At 40.3% G+C, this 17,686-nt stretch overlaps 1 protein-coding gene across 3 annotated transcripts in view; it reads left to right on the top strand.

Moving 5' to 3' along the window:
- The window catches only part of FRMD3 (FERM domain containing 3), a 356,347-nt gene extending 342,634 nt beyond the window's left edge, over positions 1 to 13,713 (top strand). For 2 of the 3 annotated variants that reach the window (XM_061163769.1, XM_061163767.1), the window contains exon 14: positions 8,289 to 12,036. In XM_061163769.1, the coding sequence (XP_061019752.1) occupies positions 8,289 to 8,884 (596 nt within the window). In that variant the 3' untranslated portion in view covers positions 8,885 to 12,036. Of the gene's footprint in view, positions 1 to 8,288; positions 12,037 to 13,510 lie in introns of those variants that run through there. The other variant, XM_061163768.1, reaches the window with a different exon arrangement.
- The last annotated feature ends 3,973 nt before the right edge of the window (positions 13,714 to 17,686 follow it).

Below are 17,686 nucleotides of genomic sequence, written 5' to 3' on the forward strand. Positions count from 1 at the left end.
TGAAGTAAGCCAGAAAGAAAAACATCAATACAGTACACTGATGCATATATATGGAATTTAGAAAAATGGTAATGATGACACTATATGCAAGACAGCAAAAGAGACACAGATATAAACAACAGACTTTTGAACTCTGTGGGAGAAGGCAAGGGTGGGATGATTTGAGAGAATAGCATTGAAACATGCATATTACCATATGTGAAACAGATCACCAGTCCAAGTTCAGTGCATGAAACAGGGCACTCAAAGCTGGTGCACTGGGACAACCCTGAGGGATGGATGGGGAGGGAGGTGGGAGGGGGGTTCAGGATGAGGGACACATGTACACCCATGGCTGATTCATGTCAGTGTATGGCGAAAACCACTACAATATTGTAATTAGCCTCCAATTAAAATAATTTTTTTTTAAAAAGTCCCTCACTCTTACTGTGTTACTGTCAATTTCTCCTTTTATAGTTGTCAGTATCTGCCTTATATATTCAGGTGCTCCTATGCTGGGTGCATATATGTTTACAATTGGTGTATATGGTTCTTAGATTCATCCCTTGATCACTATGTAGTGTCCTTCTTTGTCTCTTGTAACAATCTTTAAAGTCTATTTTTTCTGATATGAGTATTGCTACTCCAGCTTTCTTTTGATTTCCGTTTGCATGGGATACCTTTTTCTATCCCCTCAGTCTTTGTGTGTCCCGAGATCTCAAGTGCATCTCTCATAGACAACAAAAATATGGGTCTTATTTTTGTGTCCCTTCAGGCAGTCTGTGTCTTTTGGTTGGGGCATTTAATCTATTTACATTTAAGGTAATTAGCAATATATATAGTCTTATTGCCATTTTCTTAATTGTTTTGGATTTGTTTTGTTTAGGTCTTTTTTCTTGCCTTCTACTCTTGTTCTCTTGTGATTTGATTGCTAACTTTAGTGTTGTGTTTGGGTTCCTTTTTCTTTTGTGTTTGTAACTATATGGATTTTGGTTTGTGGTTACCATGAGGTTTTGATATAGCATTCTCTATGTAAACAATATTATTTTTAAGTTGTTGGTCTTAATTATTTTATGAATTTCTATATCCTGCATTTGTACTCTCTTCTCATAATTGCTAGTTTTGGTATCACATTTTTGTGCAGATGATTTCTTGCCTGCACTCATAAACATGAGTTTCACTGGTGAGCTTTTCCATTAGTCATTTTCTTATTTCTCATAGTGGCCTTTCCTTTTCACTTAGAGAAGTTCCTTTAGCATTTGCTGCACAACTGGTCTAGTGGTGTTGAATTCTTTTTGCTTTTGCTAGCTTTGGATTTCTCTGCTGAATCTGAATGAGAGTCTTGCTGGGTAGAGTATTCTTGGTTGTAGGTTCTTCCCTTTCTTCACTGTAAATATATCATGCCACTCTAGCAACCTGCAGAGCTTCTGCAGATATCATCTGATAACCTTATGGGAATTCCCCTGTATGTTATCTGTTACTTTTCCCTTGTTGTTTCAATATATTTTTCTTTGTCTTTAATTTCTGTCAGTTCGATTACTGTGTATCATAGCATATCCTTCCTTGCATTTATCCTACCTGGGACTCTCTGGCTTCCTGGACTTGGGTGACTATTTTCTTTCCCTTGTTAGGGAAGTTTTCAGCTCTTATCTATTCTGATATTTAGTGTTGTCCCAGAAGTCTCTCAGACTGTCTTCATTTATTTCTTTTTCTTTATCCTTTGTCCTGCCACAGTGATTTCCATCACTCTGTCTTCCAGCTCACTTACCTGTTCTTCTGCCTCAGTTGTTCTGCTATTGATTCCTTCTAGTGTATTTTTCATTTCAGTTATTGTATTGTTCATCTCTTTGTTTTTTAGTTCTTCTAGGTCTTTGTTAAACATTTCTTTCATCTTCCTGATCTGTACCTCCATTCTTTTCTGTGATCTTAGATCATCATCTTCACTATCATTACTCTGAATTCTTTTTCAGGTGGATTGCCTATCTCCACTTCACTTAGTTGTTGTTCTAGGGTTCTGTCTTGTTCCTTCAACTGGGACGTATTCTTCTGCAGTCTCATTTTGTCTAACTTTATGTGATTGAAATTTCCATTATGCAGGCTGCAGAACTGTAGCTCTTGCTTCTGCTTTCTGCACTCTGGTGGATAAGGCTAAGAGGTTTTTGCAGGCTTCCTGATATGTGGGCTCCTTTCCACTACTGGGTGGAGCTGTGTCTTGTCTCTCTGGTGGGTGGGGCCATACTCAGGAAGACTTTTAGCAGCCTGTCTGCTGATTCATGGGGCTGTGTTCCCACCCTGTTTGCTTGGCCTGAGGCGTCCTAGCACTGGATCCTCCAAGCTGCTGAATGGGGCTGGGTCTTGGGGTGGAAATGGTGGCCTCTAGGAAGGCTCACAACCAATGAGTACTCCCCAGACATGCCACTATCTTTGTCCCCACAGTGAGCCACAGGCACTCCCCACCTCTGCAGGAGACCTTCTGATACTAGTAGTTGAGTCTGGCCCAGTCTCTTATGAGGTCTCTGCTCTTTTCCCTGGGTACTGGTGTATGCGGGACTTTTATAAGCCCGCCAAGAATGAAGTTTTTGTTTGCCCCAGTCCTTTAGCATCCCCATTGGCCTTCAAATCCAGACTCTCTAAAGGAATTCTCCTGCTGCTGCCAGAACCCCAGGCTGGGAAACTTGACATGAGGCTCAGGACTTTCACTCCTGTGGGAGTATTTCTGTGGTCAAATTATTTTCCAGTTTGTGGGCCACCCATGTGGCAGGTATGGAATTTGATTATACTGTGACTGCACTCCTAGTATCTCATTGCCTCTTTGTCTTTGGATGTAGGTTATATTCTTTGGTATGTTCCAACATTTTTTGTGTTTTGTCCATGGTTGTTCAGAAGTTAGCTGTGATTTGGGTGTTTTTTGTTAAGAAGAGGTGAGCTCGTCCTTCTATTCTTCCATCTTGTTGGTCAATTTCCTGTTAGGTTTTATGTAACTGGGTGCACCAATGGTGGGCACATAAATATTTACAACTATTGTATCTTCTTAATGTATTGACTACTTTATCATTACCTTCTTGGTCTATCCCTACCATTTTTAGGTTACGGTCTACTTTGTATGACATAAGTATTGCTACTCCCACTTTTTTTTGGTTGCCATTTCCTTGAAATATCTTTTTCCATCCTTTTTCTCTCAGACTGTGTGTCTTTATGGCTAAAGTGAGTCTCCTGTAAGCAGTATAGCATTGGGTCTTGTTTTTTAATTTGCCATTGTATGCTTTTTGGTTGGATACTGCAATCCACTTATGTTTAAAGTAGTTATTGTGCAAAAGGGAGACTTACTATTGCCATTTTGTTAACTTATTGCCTGGCTGTTTTGTAAATTCATTGTTCCTTATTTCTTACCCTGCTATCTTTTTCTTATTTTGATGTGGTGTCAGTATGCTTTGACTTCTTTATCATGTTCCCTTTGTAATTACTGCAGGTTTTCCCCCGTGTGGTTACTGTGAAGCTCACATAAAAATATCTTAAAATTGTAACACTCTAGTTTAAGCTAAAAACAACTTAACTTCAATATAGTTCCCAAGCTTCACACTTTTACTTCTCCTCTTCCTCACATTTTAGCTCACTGACATTACAGTTTGCTTATTTTTATATTGTATAACTAACATAAGATTATTGTAGTTATGGTTGTTTTTACTACATTTGTTTTTTAACTTGTAAACTATATTTGTAAGTGAATTATGCACCAGCATTACGATATTACACAATCTAACTTGGACTATATTTCTACCATTACCAGTGAGTTTTACACTGCCATCTTATTTTTTATGATGGTAATTAGCGTCCTGTTACTTCCACTCAACAGACTCCCTTTAGCATTTCTTGTAAAGCATATCTAATGGTGATGAATTCCCTCAGTTTTTGTTTGAGAAAGCTTCTGAAGAACAGCTTCACCAGGAGTAGCATTTTTGGTTCACAGTTTCTTTCTTTCAGTATTTTGAATATGTCAACCCATTCTCTTCTGGCCTGAAAAGTTTCTGTTGAAAAATCTGCCATCGTTTTGGAGCTCCCCTGTATTATCATTTTTCTCTTATTGGTTTTAAAGTTCTTTTTCTTTGACTCTTGATGATTTAATCATAATACGTGTCAGTGTAGTACTTTTCAGTTCAACCTTTTTAGGATCCCTTTGGTCTCTTGTATCTTGAGGTCGCCTTCTCTTCCCATCTTTGGGAAGTCTTCAACCATTAGTGCTTTAAATATATTTTCTGTCCTTTTCCTCTTCCCTTTCTGGAATCCCTGTAATATGAATACTGTTTCTTTTCATTGTGTCCCATAAGTCCTATAGACTGGCTTCACTTTCATTCTTTTTTCTAGTTGCTTCTCTGATAGGATAATTTCAAATGGCCTATTCTTCTGGGTCACTGATTCTTCTTTTGAAAATCTCTACTGATTTCAATTCAGTTATTTTTCAGCTGTAGGATTTCTGGTTTTTTTTTTTTTTTTTTTTTTTAATGTTTTCTATTTCTTTGTTGAACTTCTCATTTTGTTCATTCATTGCTTTCCCAATTTTGTTTAATTGTTGTGTATTCTTGTAATTCACAAAACTTCTTTAAGAGCATTATTCTGAATTATTTGTTCACAGATCTCCATTTCTTTAGGGCTATTAGTGCCTTTTTAGTTTCCTTTAGCATTGTCATATTTACCTGATTTTTTCAGGATCTTTGATTCCTTACATTGGTATATGTGCATCTGAGTAAGTGACCTCTTCTAGACTTTGCAGATTCACTTTGGATTCATTAATCAGCTCAGTTTGGGTTTCTGGTAACATCCTTGGGCAAATGAGACCTGCTATTAGAGTCTATTATGGGGCTAGGCAACTGTTAAAGCTCTGAGGCTGTCTATGGCGGGGCGGGGGGAGTGCTGCCACTGGCTGATAACAGCTGGATAGAATTGCTGGCTTGGTTGCATGTCCAACTGAGGCTGTACTATTGGTTCTGTTGCTGTCTGGATTCTCTGGTCAGGACTAGGGACTAAATTCAGTAGTAAACGGGCTATGGATTCACTCCCCTACCCTGGTAGGGCAGCAGAATGGGACCCAGTGCCTACAGGACTCACTGTTTGGGGAATGTTGTAAGCAGGGCTGCTGGATGGCCTACACAGGTTTTTGTGCTCTGGTAAGTCTCCCTCGTCAGGTGGACTATAGGCTATGTTCAGCCATGAATGGGGCTATGAATTGGTTTCCCTGACTAAGCTAATTTAGGCATAGTGGTAAAAGTAGCTCCAAGGCCACTAAGGCTGTCTGTCATCATCAATCAAGTTGACCCAGACCCTAAGTCCTACAGCCAAACTGGGCCACTTGCTTTGCTCTAAAAGTAATCAGCTTTGCCTGCCTATTTCTCAGCTCCATTGCTGCTGGGTAATGCAGCTTCCAGGTATTCTTACCAGTCCTTCCTGTCAGATGGAGCTGATAACTCAGCTCCTCCCTGGGCTGGACTGGGAGGGCCCATTTTAGGTAACTTCCAAATTTCCCCAAACAGACTTTCTCTTTGGAAGAGGCTGGGATCTAGAATCCACAGTGGGTGGAGCTATGACTCAGTTCTTCTCCCTGGATGTGAATAGACCAGACTCCAGGGCTCTCCTAGCTCTCCTCTGAGGACTGAAATCAGGCAGTCCTGCACCCTACTGAGTTCCCTGGTCAGGTGCACCACCAACTTGGTTCTGCAGATGAGCAAAGCCACTGGTTGGGACTAGTACTTGGCTCTGCAGGTATGAATTTGGTCAGCCAAGATCTGAGTGCTGACTGTTGGAAGTCCCTCCGTACCCCCTTCTCCCTCATAGATTCCTAGTGGTTGAGCCCTACTGAGTCCCCAGTGATACTATGGGACGAAATCCACAATAAGGGCTCCTATAAAGGGACCCACAATGCAAGGAAGTAGCTGGATGTAACCCCAAGCTCTCTTTTCCTACTGGGGTGATCTCTCAGTCTGATGTTGTGCCAGCTTCAAGGAGAGGCAATGTGGTCAACATAGCTGTTCCTCTTACCCTTTGAATGCAGGGTATCTTGGTCTCTGGTGAAGGAGGGTACTTCAACCTCACTTCCATGTTTTAGGATTTTCTCCATTGGTGTCTCATTCATGAGTGGTTGTTAGTAGTTGTTCTTGTGAGGTGGAGTAAAGTTAGGAACAACCAATGTTGGCATCTTAGTGACATCATTTCCTGCATATCTTAAAGAAAGGGAAATCCTGAAATGTACCCATTAAAAGCATATGTCCATGCTCAATAGCTCAGTTGTTAATCCCATGGAACCTGCCTGCCAGGCTCCTCTGTCCGTGGAATATTCCAGGCAAAAATACTGGAGTGGGTTGCCATTTCCTCCTCCAGGGGATCTTCCCAACCCAGGACTAAACCCACACCTCATGTTATCTCCTGCATTGGCAAGCAGATTCTTTACCACTGCACCACCTGGGAAGCTCAAAAGCAGGCTTACAGTTACCTAATGTATTTGGCTCCCAACTTGGTATTATACTGTAGATCCATCTTGGGAACATTTCTTTGATTCTTCCTTCCCCACTAAGAACCCAGTACTCAAAACCAGGAGAGCTGGCCTTAGGCCTGATAGTAGGTAACTGGATTTCCCATCTATAAAACGAAGCGTTGAGAAATACCTCTCCCCCAGTAAATTTTAAGAAATAATATTCATACCTTTTGACCAAGTAATTTTCCTTTCAGACATCTATCAAATGAATTGACACAAAAGGGGAGAAATGTAAACAAGAGGCTGTATATGTAATGATAGCTCACAGAATTTTTTTTTCACGACTGCAAAGCAGTCTAAATGTTTTGTTGTTCAGTTGCTCAGTCGTGTCCAGCTCTGCGACCTCATGGACTGCAGCACGCCAGGCTTCCCTATCCTTCACCATCTCCTGGAGCTTGCTCAAACTCATGTCCATTCAGTTGGTAATGCCATCCAACCATCTCATCCTCTATCGTCCCCTTCTTCTCCTGCCTTCAGTTTTTCCCAGCATCAGGGTCTTTTCCAATGAGCCAGCTCTTTGCATCAGGTAGCCAGAGTATTGGAGCTTCAGCTTCAGCATCAGTCCTTCCAATGAATATTCAGGATTGATTTCCTTTAGGATGGACTGGTTTGAGCTCCTTGCCGACCAAGGGACTCTCAAGAGTCTTCTCCAACACCACAGTTCAAAAGCATCAATTCTTCGGCACTCAGCTTTCTTTATGGCCCAGCCCTCACACCCATACATGACTACTGGAAAAAGCATAGCTTTGGCTTGATGGACATTTGTTGGCAAAGTAATGTCTCTGCTTTTTAATATGCTGTCTAGGTTTGTCATAGCTTTTCTTCCAAGAAGCAAGCATCTTTTAATTTCATGGCTGCAGTCATCATCTACAGTGATTTTGGAGCCCAAACAGTAAAGTTAGCCACTGTTTCCACATCTATTTGCCATGAAGTGATGGGACCGGATGCCATGATCTTCGTTTTCTGAATGTTGAGTTTTAAGCCAGCTTTTTCACTCTCCTCTTTCACCTTCATCAAGAGGCTCTTTAGTTTCTCTTCACTTTCTGCCATAAGGGTGGTATCATCTGCATATCTGAGGTTATTGATATTTCTCCTGGCAATCTTGATTGTAACTATTATTATTGGGCAACTATTAACAGTTCATATTAACTATTAATAGTTAACTATTAATATTAACTTATTAATCATATTAGGCAACTATTATTGTATTAACTAAACAGAATATTTGGCAACCATTATAAATACCAGTAGGAGTTTATGTCAACATAGAAAATGTCTAAAGGAGCTCGATGTAAATTTGTTCATACAAATATGATTGCAATTACATGAAAAGAGAAACCACAAAATTGTGCCTAAAATGAAGACAAAAAAATACATAACATAATGAAAGATGCTATTGGGTAGTGGACTCTAATTTTACTACAATACTGTACTGGATGACAGTATTGACTTCCAAAAGACAATACTCAAAATTATAATAGTGATTTTTGTCCTTGCAAACGTGACCAAAATTGGAGGCTTTTCAGATGATAATTGCACATGTAAATGTTGTAAATATTGCCAACCATTTGAGGCATTTTGGTTATTTTGAGTTTAACATGTTTACCTTAAGAATTTCTAGTGTAGGATCTATTCCCAAAATGACTTTGTTAAAAATCAGGATTCTACAGGACAATTTCTGGATTCCCTCTCATTCAGTAATTAGTTTGGGTTTGTTTCCATTACAGATCTTTGTGGAGAAAGAAAACCTGAAATTTAAAATTAAGAAAACTATGTCTCTTTACAGGTGTTCCATTGCCCAAAGAAGATGTTTCTGCCCCCTTGATCTCCAGCTCACCAGTGAAGGAACCCCACGAGTATGAAGAGGCATCAAGTGAAGAGGAAGATAAAATGAAAGAAGAACCCTTGACAATCTCTGAACTGGCATACAACCCAAGTGCCAGCCTGCTCCCTACCCCGGTTGATGATGATGAGATTGACATGCTCTTTGACTGTCCATCTAGGCTGGAGTTGGAAAGAGAAGACACAGATTCATTTGAGGAACTGGAAGCAGATGAAAATGCCTTTTTAATGGCAGAAGAAGAGGAGATGAAGGAGGCTCGACAAGCTTTGTCATGGAGCTATGACATTCTGAGTGGCACTATTCGGGTGAACCCACTGGTCAAGAGTTTTTCCCGGCTCCTTGTGGTGGGCCTGGGCCTGCTGCTCTTTGTATTTCCCCTGCTCCTCCTCCTTTTGGAGTCAGGTATTGATCTCTCCTTCTTATGTGAAATCCGCCAGACGCCTGAGTTTGAGCAGTTTCACTATGAATACTACTGTCCTCTCAAGGAGTGGGTGGCTGGCAAAGTCAACCTCGTACTTTACATGTTGGGTTGCTCATAAAGCTCATTTCTCATATGACTAAGGGCTATATTCAATACTAGTGATTTGGTTTTGTTTTTTTTTTTTCCAGCAAATGCCTGGTTCTGAATGGTCATGGGACCATCAATAGGTGTTCTTACTCATAACTGATTATTCAGAGCTTTAAGTTAGCTTTCCATAATTCACTGCAAGTAAGTTTAAATCAAACACAGTTATTTTAGTTATAGGTCAGGAAGATGACCTCTAAATAACCAAAAATATGTTTATTTTTTATTATAGTACAGACATACTCTTTATCTATTATAATACATTGAGCTGAATTAGATTCTTTTTTTTTTTAATAGCACCATTACAAGCTATAAGGTTCAGAATCAGAGTTTTAGTAAAAACCCAAGGGAAAGTTTTTTGAATATAATCCTTAGTGAGAACAATGTCCTCTAACCAATGCCTATACAACTAAATTTATGCTGGGCTTTTGTTTTTGTTTTTTTAAAATATTTTTATGTGTTCAAAATATTTTGGTAAATTTTTAGCAAAAAAAAAAAAAAAAAAAGGAGCTTCCTGGAGTTATTTAAGTGTACAGATTGTAAGACTAATGCACAAAGGGTATGTCAGGAATTTTTAATGTCTTGGCACTGGTTTGTTTTTTAAAATATTTTTGACTGAACAATCACATAATTGTTATTATCTGCATATGAGATAGAAAAATAGGTAGAAAAACACTGTAGAAAATAAGCTCCTGAAACGGATGATGGAACAGGAGGAAGTAGAAATTGAAAGCATCAAGAGGACACAGGGTGGTCCATTTTTCAAAATATTTGGACAAGATGACTTGTTACTTTCATTTGCATTCTGTCCATATATGTTGGCTGAGGCAATGGAATGTTTTTAAAAGAAAGTGAAACTTTTAAAGGAAAATAGTTAGAGGAGATGCTAGTTAATTGTGTATTATTGTACATTAACCCAAGAGTGGAAGCAGATGGGAACTGGACAAATGGCAAGTAGCAAAACGAGTTCTGATGAGACTGATAGGCAAGTGGTGGTAGACAAATGATCTACTTTATGAAAGTGATGGTGATGCAAGGTACTGGATGATGTAAAGAACAGCATACTCGCTGTCCAAGTGGACATGAATATGTCTAAAAGTGGATCTAAATAAAAGTGGAGAAACTTGAAGGCACATTTTTTGATCCCTCATGCCATTCATTGAGATTCTGTGGAAGAAGCTTTAAAAGAATTCTATATGTGTGTGAAAGAGAGAGAAAAAGAGTCAGAAAGAATGTGAGGAGAATGAGCTTGGCTTTTTGATAAATGCCTATGATCTTCCTCTGTGGTGGTCATTATACTCTTTCCCTTTCCTGGTTTCCTTAGGATCTTAACTCATTCATAATTGGGGCTCTCATTAAGAAACTGGAGGGGATTCATTAGATAATATACCATTTCAGCTTGGATGAAGTAGTGAAATGACCCCCTAACTAGATAGTAAGTGGGACAAATGCTCTTGTACCTTCCTTCACACCACTGACTCCATGACAGAAGAAAGGCTCTGAAGCCTTCCATGCAGAGTACATACCAATACTGTGAAAGAGAGTACAGTACATTAGGGCACAGAGCATAGCGATTTTTCCATAAAATGTAAATGAAAACATGAAATGTGTTCATGGGATGGGCTATCTATAATCTCTCCTAACTTCAGCTCTATGATTAGTATAATTTCCAAAATGGCCATTCCAGTCCTACTCATTCATGGAGCCCTGAGTGCTTTATTAGACATTTAATTTTGTAAATAAATTTTTAAAAGTCAGCTCATGAAGACTTCAGTTGAGCAAACTATACTATAATTTGCTATTCAGTTTACAGGGTGGTATTTCTCATGTGCATTGAGTGACTGATTTTTCTTTCAAATAAAGAATATTTGATACCTGAAATTTGATACCAATATAGAAATATATTTTCTGTAGGTTATTTGGAAAGTTTGCAAATGATCACCTTTGAAATTGAAGTGGTTTCCCCCCTTGTTTATGACTTAAAAGTCATATCTTCTGACATGAGGATGTGCCAGTATAGTCTGCAGAAAATTAGTTCCCTCTTCTAATCATGCTTAATCTCATTTTCTTTGAAGTTCTAACCATAACAAATCATCCAGCCCTTGCCCTTTTACATTAATATTAAATAACATTTTAAAATTATAGAATATATTATGTGTCATAAACACTGAAAAATGCTGACAGGATAAATATCACACATAGTCTAGCCAAGTGGATTTATACTAAGGAGTAATGACTATATAATTTTAACATTTCCAGCTAACATCTCTTAGGCAAAAACTTCACTGTTGAATAGAAATATTTTTAAGTGAAGGATCTGACAGGATAAGGTCTGCTGAATTTAAACAACAGCTACCAAAAGTAAAACTCAGATCCTGAAATGCCATTTTGTCAGGACAGATCAGTCTTTTAGAAATACTCGCTTTTCTTAGAAAACAGTCACCAGTTGCCTGAATCAAAGAGGAGAAGACTGCTTCCAAAGATAAAGGATATATAATATAGTAAGTTACAGAACTGAAAGCAAGTGTGTGAGTATATGTATATTCCATATTATTGGTATATACATGTTTATATATGAATATATGTATATATGTGTGTTTGTATACACACAACTGATATGCCCTTCATACACAGATGTTTTTATTTATCCCCAACTGAGGAATTTGTGACATGGTATTATTCATTTTCCCTCTCTGATAACATAGTGGATAAAACCCACAGTCTCAAAGGTTTCAATTTTCCATGAAAACTACTGTGTGTACATTTGTGGTTTTATATACACACATATGGCAAATACATATACACACACAATCTTTAGTGCTAATGCAAGTTGGATATGAAAAAAATGTAGGTGAAGTATTGTGTATTTCTGTCTGTGCTTGGAACATACTGTAAAATGTTATGTATCTGGAACATATTTTGTGGTTTGTCTAATATAAAGACAACTCTGGGAAGAAGTCAAAATGATCGATTTCACTGAAAAACTAGAGATTTGGGGGCCACGTTACCTATGGTTGGAGCCTTATCTTTGTACAGTGAAATTTGCATTTCTGTGTCAACATCCAGATTGTTTTATATGTTAATATGGTGGCAGGAATCCCTAATAAAAATACTCTGGGGAAAAAATGTTTCTGCAATCATTCAGTCTTATTCAAAGTAAAGTTGTACAAATAGCCTGTTGGAAACTACAGAAAGGTACCATCTGGTGCCATGAAATGAGGTCACCCTTGAATGGTGATACTATGAAAAGAATGGCTAATGGATGGGATTAACACTTTGCAGAAGTCACCCATGCTAAAAGGCAAAATATTGAATGCACTGGAAATGCATCCAAATATAGAAGACAGCTATAGTCAGTGGCATCAAGATAGAAATAGAAAAGCACGGGGAAAAACAGAAAAGGGGTTTTCTATGTGACAGGTAGGAGGGAGGACTTCAGAGGGGTAGCAGTATGTCCTTACTTCCTGTGCCAGAGAGAGCTATGTCAGACTCGACTCTGCAAGACGTGCCATTAAACATATAGCGGTTCACAGGCCCTGGAAGAATTTTCCTATTCTACCCCTGTCTTCCCTGCATGCATGGCCTAAAAGACCCTCTTGCTTTGGCTTGGCACAAAGCTAATGATTTCACACCTGACAGTTAGATCAGAAGGTGTCAGTTACTCTGAATGCAGTCAAAGGGACTCTCTTTACTCCAGGAACACCATGGGTGTCCAGCTGAATTACACCCTAGCTATGTAGCCTAGTGGGTTGTTTTTTTTTTTTTTTTTTTCAGTTTTATCAAGATATAATTGACACATACCAGTATATAATTTTAGGTAGGTAATGATTTGATATGTGTATATGTTGCAAACTGATTACCACCATAAGTTTAGTCACTGTCCATCACCTCACAGAGTTAATTTGTTTTCCCTTGTGATAGGAATGTTTAAGATTGCAGACTCTCTTAGTAACTTGCAGATATACAATACAGAACCATAACTAGAATCACCAAGCTGTACATTATATCCCCAGGACTTATTTATAACTAGAAATTTGTACCTTTTGACCCCCTTCATCCATTTCACCCATCCAGGGGTTAGGGGTAAGTGAAGTCTGCCCAGTTCATTCCTCAGCAGTCCTCAGGGGTCCAAGCACCAGAGCACAGGAAAGAAAAGGAATTTGGTGGTCAGTGTTCAGGTGTGAGATGTTAGGAGTCAGTCCCGAATCCACCAGCTCTAGCCAGCACCTGTGTTTGCACTGTGGCTGCCGACTGGGAGGCTCATACAAAATAGCCTCTGGCCAATTGTTCCCTGAGCAGTCCAGGTTCCTAAGCCAGCCTTACCTCTTGGGAGAAACCTTTTTCCTTATTCGTACATCCCTTGCTCAGCCAATCAAGGCAAAGATCTCCTAATTACAGTACAGCATGAAAGGAAAGTACTGGGGAGAAGCTCCCACCGGGGTGACCTCAGTTGGGATGGTTGTGGTTGATGAACTTGAGACTCTTGGGACCACCTTTCTCTACTGGGTGGAGATAATGTGCTAAAGGACCCTGCTTACTTGTCCTCCTGCTTCTTCTCTCTCTCTCTCTCTTTCTCTTGGACCTGCTTTGGGGCTTCCAGTCTACCTGCAGTAAACAAACCCAGCGGGACCTGCCCGTGGTGAGCCCACCCAGGACTCAGCTCTCCACGTTCCAGCCTCGGTCTGCAGCGGGGTGGGTAAGTTTGGTGAGCCCCACCCAATGGGCTCAGCTGTCATCACTTCAGAGAAGATGGAAAAAACCTCACTTGGGCCTCAGATCCCAGCTGTGTTCTTCAATTCATCAATAAAGCTGATTTTAATCCTCTTCTGGCCATTGTGTATATTGTCTATGGAGAAGTGGGGTGGGCGCTGGGGAGTGGTTCAGGCTCCCTGTCACCTCCAGTGTTGCAAGCAAGGCAGGAGCCGAGGAGGCTGCTCCTGGCTGAACCTCACACATCAGAGGATGTCTGCCACGGATATGGGCCCTGACAGCCCTTAGAGTTGGGTGAGGAAACTTGGGACATAGGACAGTATGTCCCCGACAGGCTCCATTCCAAAAGCCCATTTGTAAGTCCAATTTGTTCATAAGTTCACAAAGTTAGCCTAGGTACCCAACTAATACAATCAGCTATATAGTACTGAATTGTAAGAGGTTTATAATACTTTTCACACAAATAATACATTAAAAAAACAAAAACTTAAGCAGACATTTTTAACAGTCCAGTACCTTGAAGAGTACAGGAGTATAGCACAAGAGCGGGCACACAGGGGCTGGCCTCAAGTGGACAGGCAAGAAGGGTTACTGGCAGGAGGAGGTGAGAGATGGCAGAGCTGAAGGACCGTTAGCAATAGGAGGGCAAGCTGCAATTTCACTCATGCCTGACGTTGATGGAACAGATTCTGGTTCCTTGCTGGATTCAATTCTGCCTGTCCTCTTGAAAAAACAAGCCAGTGATATCTGGCTCGTAGCTCTGTTTTACTCATCATAGATGACACAGTAGTGCTGGATTGCATTCTGAACAGCTGCTGCAGCCTTCATGTACTAAGTTCAGGTCCTGTACCTTAAAAACTAACAATGCCTCCTCAAATAAAGAAAATCCCCTTGCCATTTCCTGCATCATGAACCTCTTCAGTTCTTCAGTTATTTCTTCCTCTTGTCTCTCTTCGTCCTTTCTCAGGGCCTCCAATTCCTGATGTTTCTTGCCAGTACCAGCTACATCACCACTGCTTTTATGCTTGCTTCCAAACATCCTGGACTTTATATAAAGATACTGTACTCAGTAAAGCACACAAAAGTACAACCACCTTAGAGGATGCATGCATATGACAATGTACGCCAGACATGTGAACTAACTTACATGACTGGATATGCAAATGTGCATTCGCATTTTTGAAAGTTCACAACTTGAAGGGGACTTACTATATGTGGGGACTTCCTGTATTAGTAAAGAACAGGAGGTTTCTTGGAGCCACACATCCCTCTTCTTTATTTGCAGCTGATGCTGACCTCAAAAATCTCTGGAACGAGAACCAAATCCATTTTTCCTTATTGCAAAGGAAAACTCTTATATTTTAAATAGGATACAGCATATGCTTTGTATGGATACCAAGTATTAAAACCTGTCTTGCAAATTACAGCAGCTCCTCCAGCTAACATGGCTCATCTTGAGCTCCTCACCCACAAGAACTGTGATTTTGATCATCCCAAGGGCTTTGAGCTTTCCAAGAAGACTACAATTTAAGGGAGACAACATACTAACAAACCAACATTGGTTTCCACTTTGCTTGGCAGTCATAGTCTTCATAGTAAGTTAAAAACACAGCATCCTGGTTTAGGGGTCAGTCTGCCGTCACTTCCGTGGTGTGAATCAGCTCCCTTCCATGCTCAGCCAGCCTCAGTGTCCTTAAAACCCTGGGCTGCTGGCTCTGCAGAGTTGCAAACCAGACCCTGAAGAGTGGTGGCCACAGAGAGGTACTGCTCCCTGGTTCTAAGGGTTTCCGTTTATTGTCCAAACCAGGACTCTTTTTGAGAGTGAAAGGGGGTGTTTTTAAAGAATATGTCACAGCAATGGGTATTAACGAGGGCCTTTTCAGATGCTCTATCTTAGGGTTTTGCCTCATAAGCTAGAATGCCCTCTTTCAACAATTCCTCCAGCTTGTTTCCTCTTAAATATGGATAAGGTGAAACAGGGAAGGATTATTGCCCAGTAGTCATAGATCTCCTACTTGTATCAAGAATCAGATTAAAAATCATGGGTTTTGGTATGGGACTATAAATGACACAGAAGATTATTTTAAATGAGGTTTCTGACATTGGATATTTAGTGCTACACATTCAATTTGTTTACCATTTGTAATGATGAATTTCTTATTCAATGTGAAACAGGTAGAGTTAAAACAATCTCAAGGTTGCTTTTACCTGTGTAGTCATGAATTTGCCACTTCAATCAGCATATACAAGTGATGATGATCAGCTTAAGTGTGAGCAACTGAGTAACACGAAGTACACTCAAGACAGTTATGCCAAAACCAACTTGCTCACTTACAACAAGAGGTGTCAGTCATCCTAACACTTGTTTGATGCTAGATACTCCATGCATGACCTTCCTAAAACATAGGCTGTAATGTGAACCAAACACTATTAAGTCCAAGGAATAACAGCTAGAAAGCTGCCTCTTGCCTGTCTCAGGAGGGCTGGGGCTTATACACATCTTACTCAAAATCTCCCATTTTTACAAATTTCTTGTGGTGGAAGCTGGCAGTTCAGTTCAGTCGCTCAGTCGTGTCCGACTCTTTGTGACCCCATGAACCGCAGCGCGCCAGGCCTCCCTGTCCATCACCAACTCCTGGAGTTTACTCAAACTCATATCCATCAAGTCAGAGATACCATCCAACCATCTCATCCTCTGTCGTCCCCTTCTCCTCCTGCCCTCAATCTTTCCCAGCATCAGGGTCTTTTCAAATGAGTCAGTTCTTCACATCAGGTGGCCAAAGTATTGGAGTTTCAGCTTCACCATCAGTCCTTCCAATGAACACCCAGGACTGATCTCCTTTAGGATGGACTGGTTGGATCTCCTTGCAGTCCAAGCGACTCTCAAGAGTCTTCTCCAACACCACAGTTCAAAAGCATCAATTCTTTGGCACTCAGCTTTCTTTATAGTCCAACTCTCAGCAGTGGCCACAGAACTGGAAAAGGTCCGTTTTCATTCCAATCCCAAAGAAAGGCAATGCCAAGGAATGCTCAAACTACCGCACAGTTGCACTCATCTCACATGCTAGTAAAGTAATGCTTAAAATTCTCCAAGCCAGGCTTCAGCAATATGTGAACTGTGAACTTCCAGATGTTCAAGCTGGTTTTAGAAAAGACAGAGGAACCAGAGATCAAATTGCCAACATCCAATGGAGCATCGAAAAAGCAAGAGAGTTACAGAAAAACATATATTTCTGCTTTATTGACTATGCCAAAGCCTTTGACTGTGTGGATCATAATAAACTATAGAAAATTCTGAAAGAGATGGGAATACCAGACCACCTGACCTGCCTCTTGAGAAACCTGTATGCAGGTCAGGAAGCAACAGTTAGAACTGGACATGGAACAACTGATGGGTTCCAAATAGGAAAAGGAGTACGTCAAGGCTGTATATTGTCATCCTGCTTATTTAACTTATATGCAGAGTACATCATGAGAATGCTGGGCTGGAGGAAGCACAAGCTGGAATCAAGATTGCTGGGAAAAATTTCAATAACCTCAGATATGCAGATGACACCACCCTTATGGCAGAAAGTGAAGAAGAACTAGAGAGCCTCTTGATGAAAGTGAAAGAGGAGAGTGAAAAAGTTAGCTTAAAGCTCAACATTCAGAAAACTAAGATCATGGCATCCGGTCCCATCACCTCATGGCAAATAGATAGGGAAACAGTGGAAACAGCGGCTGACTTTATTTTGGGGGGCTCCAAAATCACTGCAGATGGTGTTTGCAGCCATGAAATTAAAAGATGCTTACTCCTTGGAAGGAAAGTTATGACCGACCTAGACAGCATATTAAAAAGCAGAGACATTACTTTGCCAACAGAGGTCTACCTAGTCAAGGCTATGGTTTTTCCAGTGGTCATATATGGATGTGAGAGTTAGAGTTGGAGGCTGGCAAGGGATCTCCAAAACCATTTCTTCTTTATGCTGTGCACAGGATTAGACTACATTTCCCAGCCCTTGTGTACATGGGTATGGCTGTATTCCCAAGTTCTGGCTGTTGGAATTTGAATGGGAAGTGATCTGTA

Source organism: Dama dama, chromosome 16 (assembly GCF_033118175.1).
Source record: "Dama dama isolate Ldn47 chromosome 16, ASM3311817v1, whole genome shotgun sequence".
In the NCBI taxonomy this organism is placed as follows: Eukaryota; Metazoa; Chordata; class Mammalia; order Artiodactyla; family Cervidae; genus Dama; species Dama dama.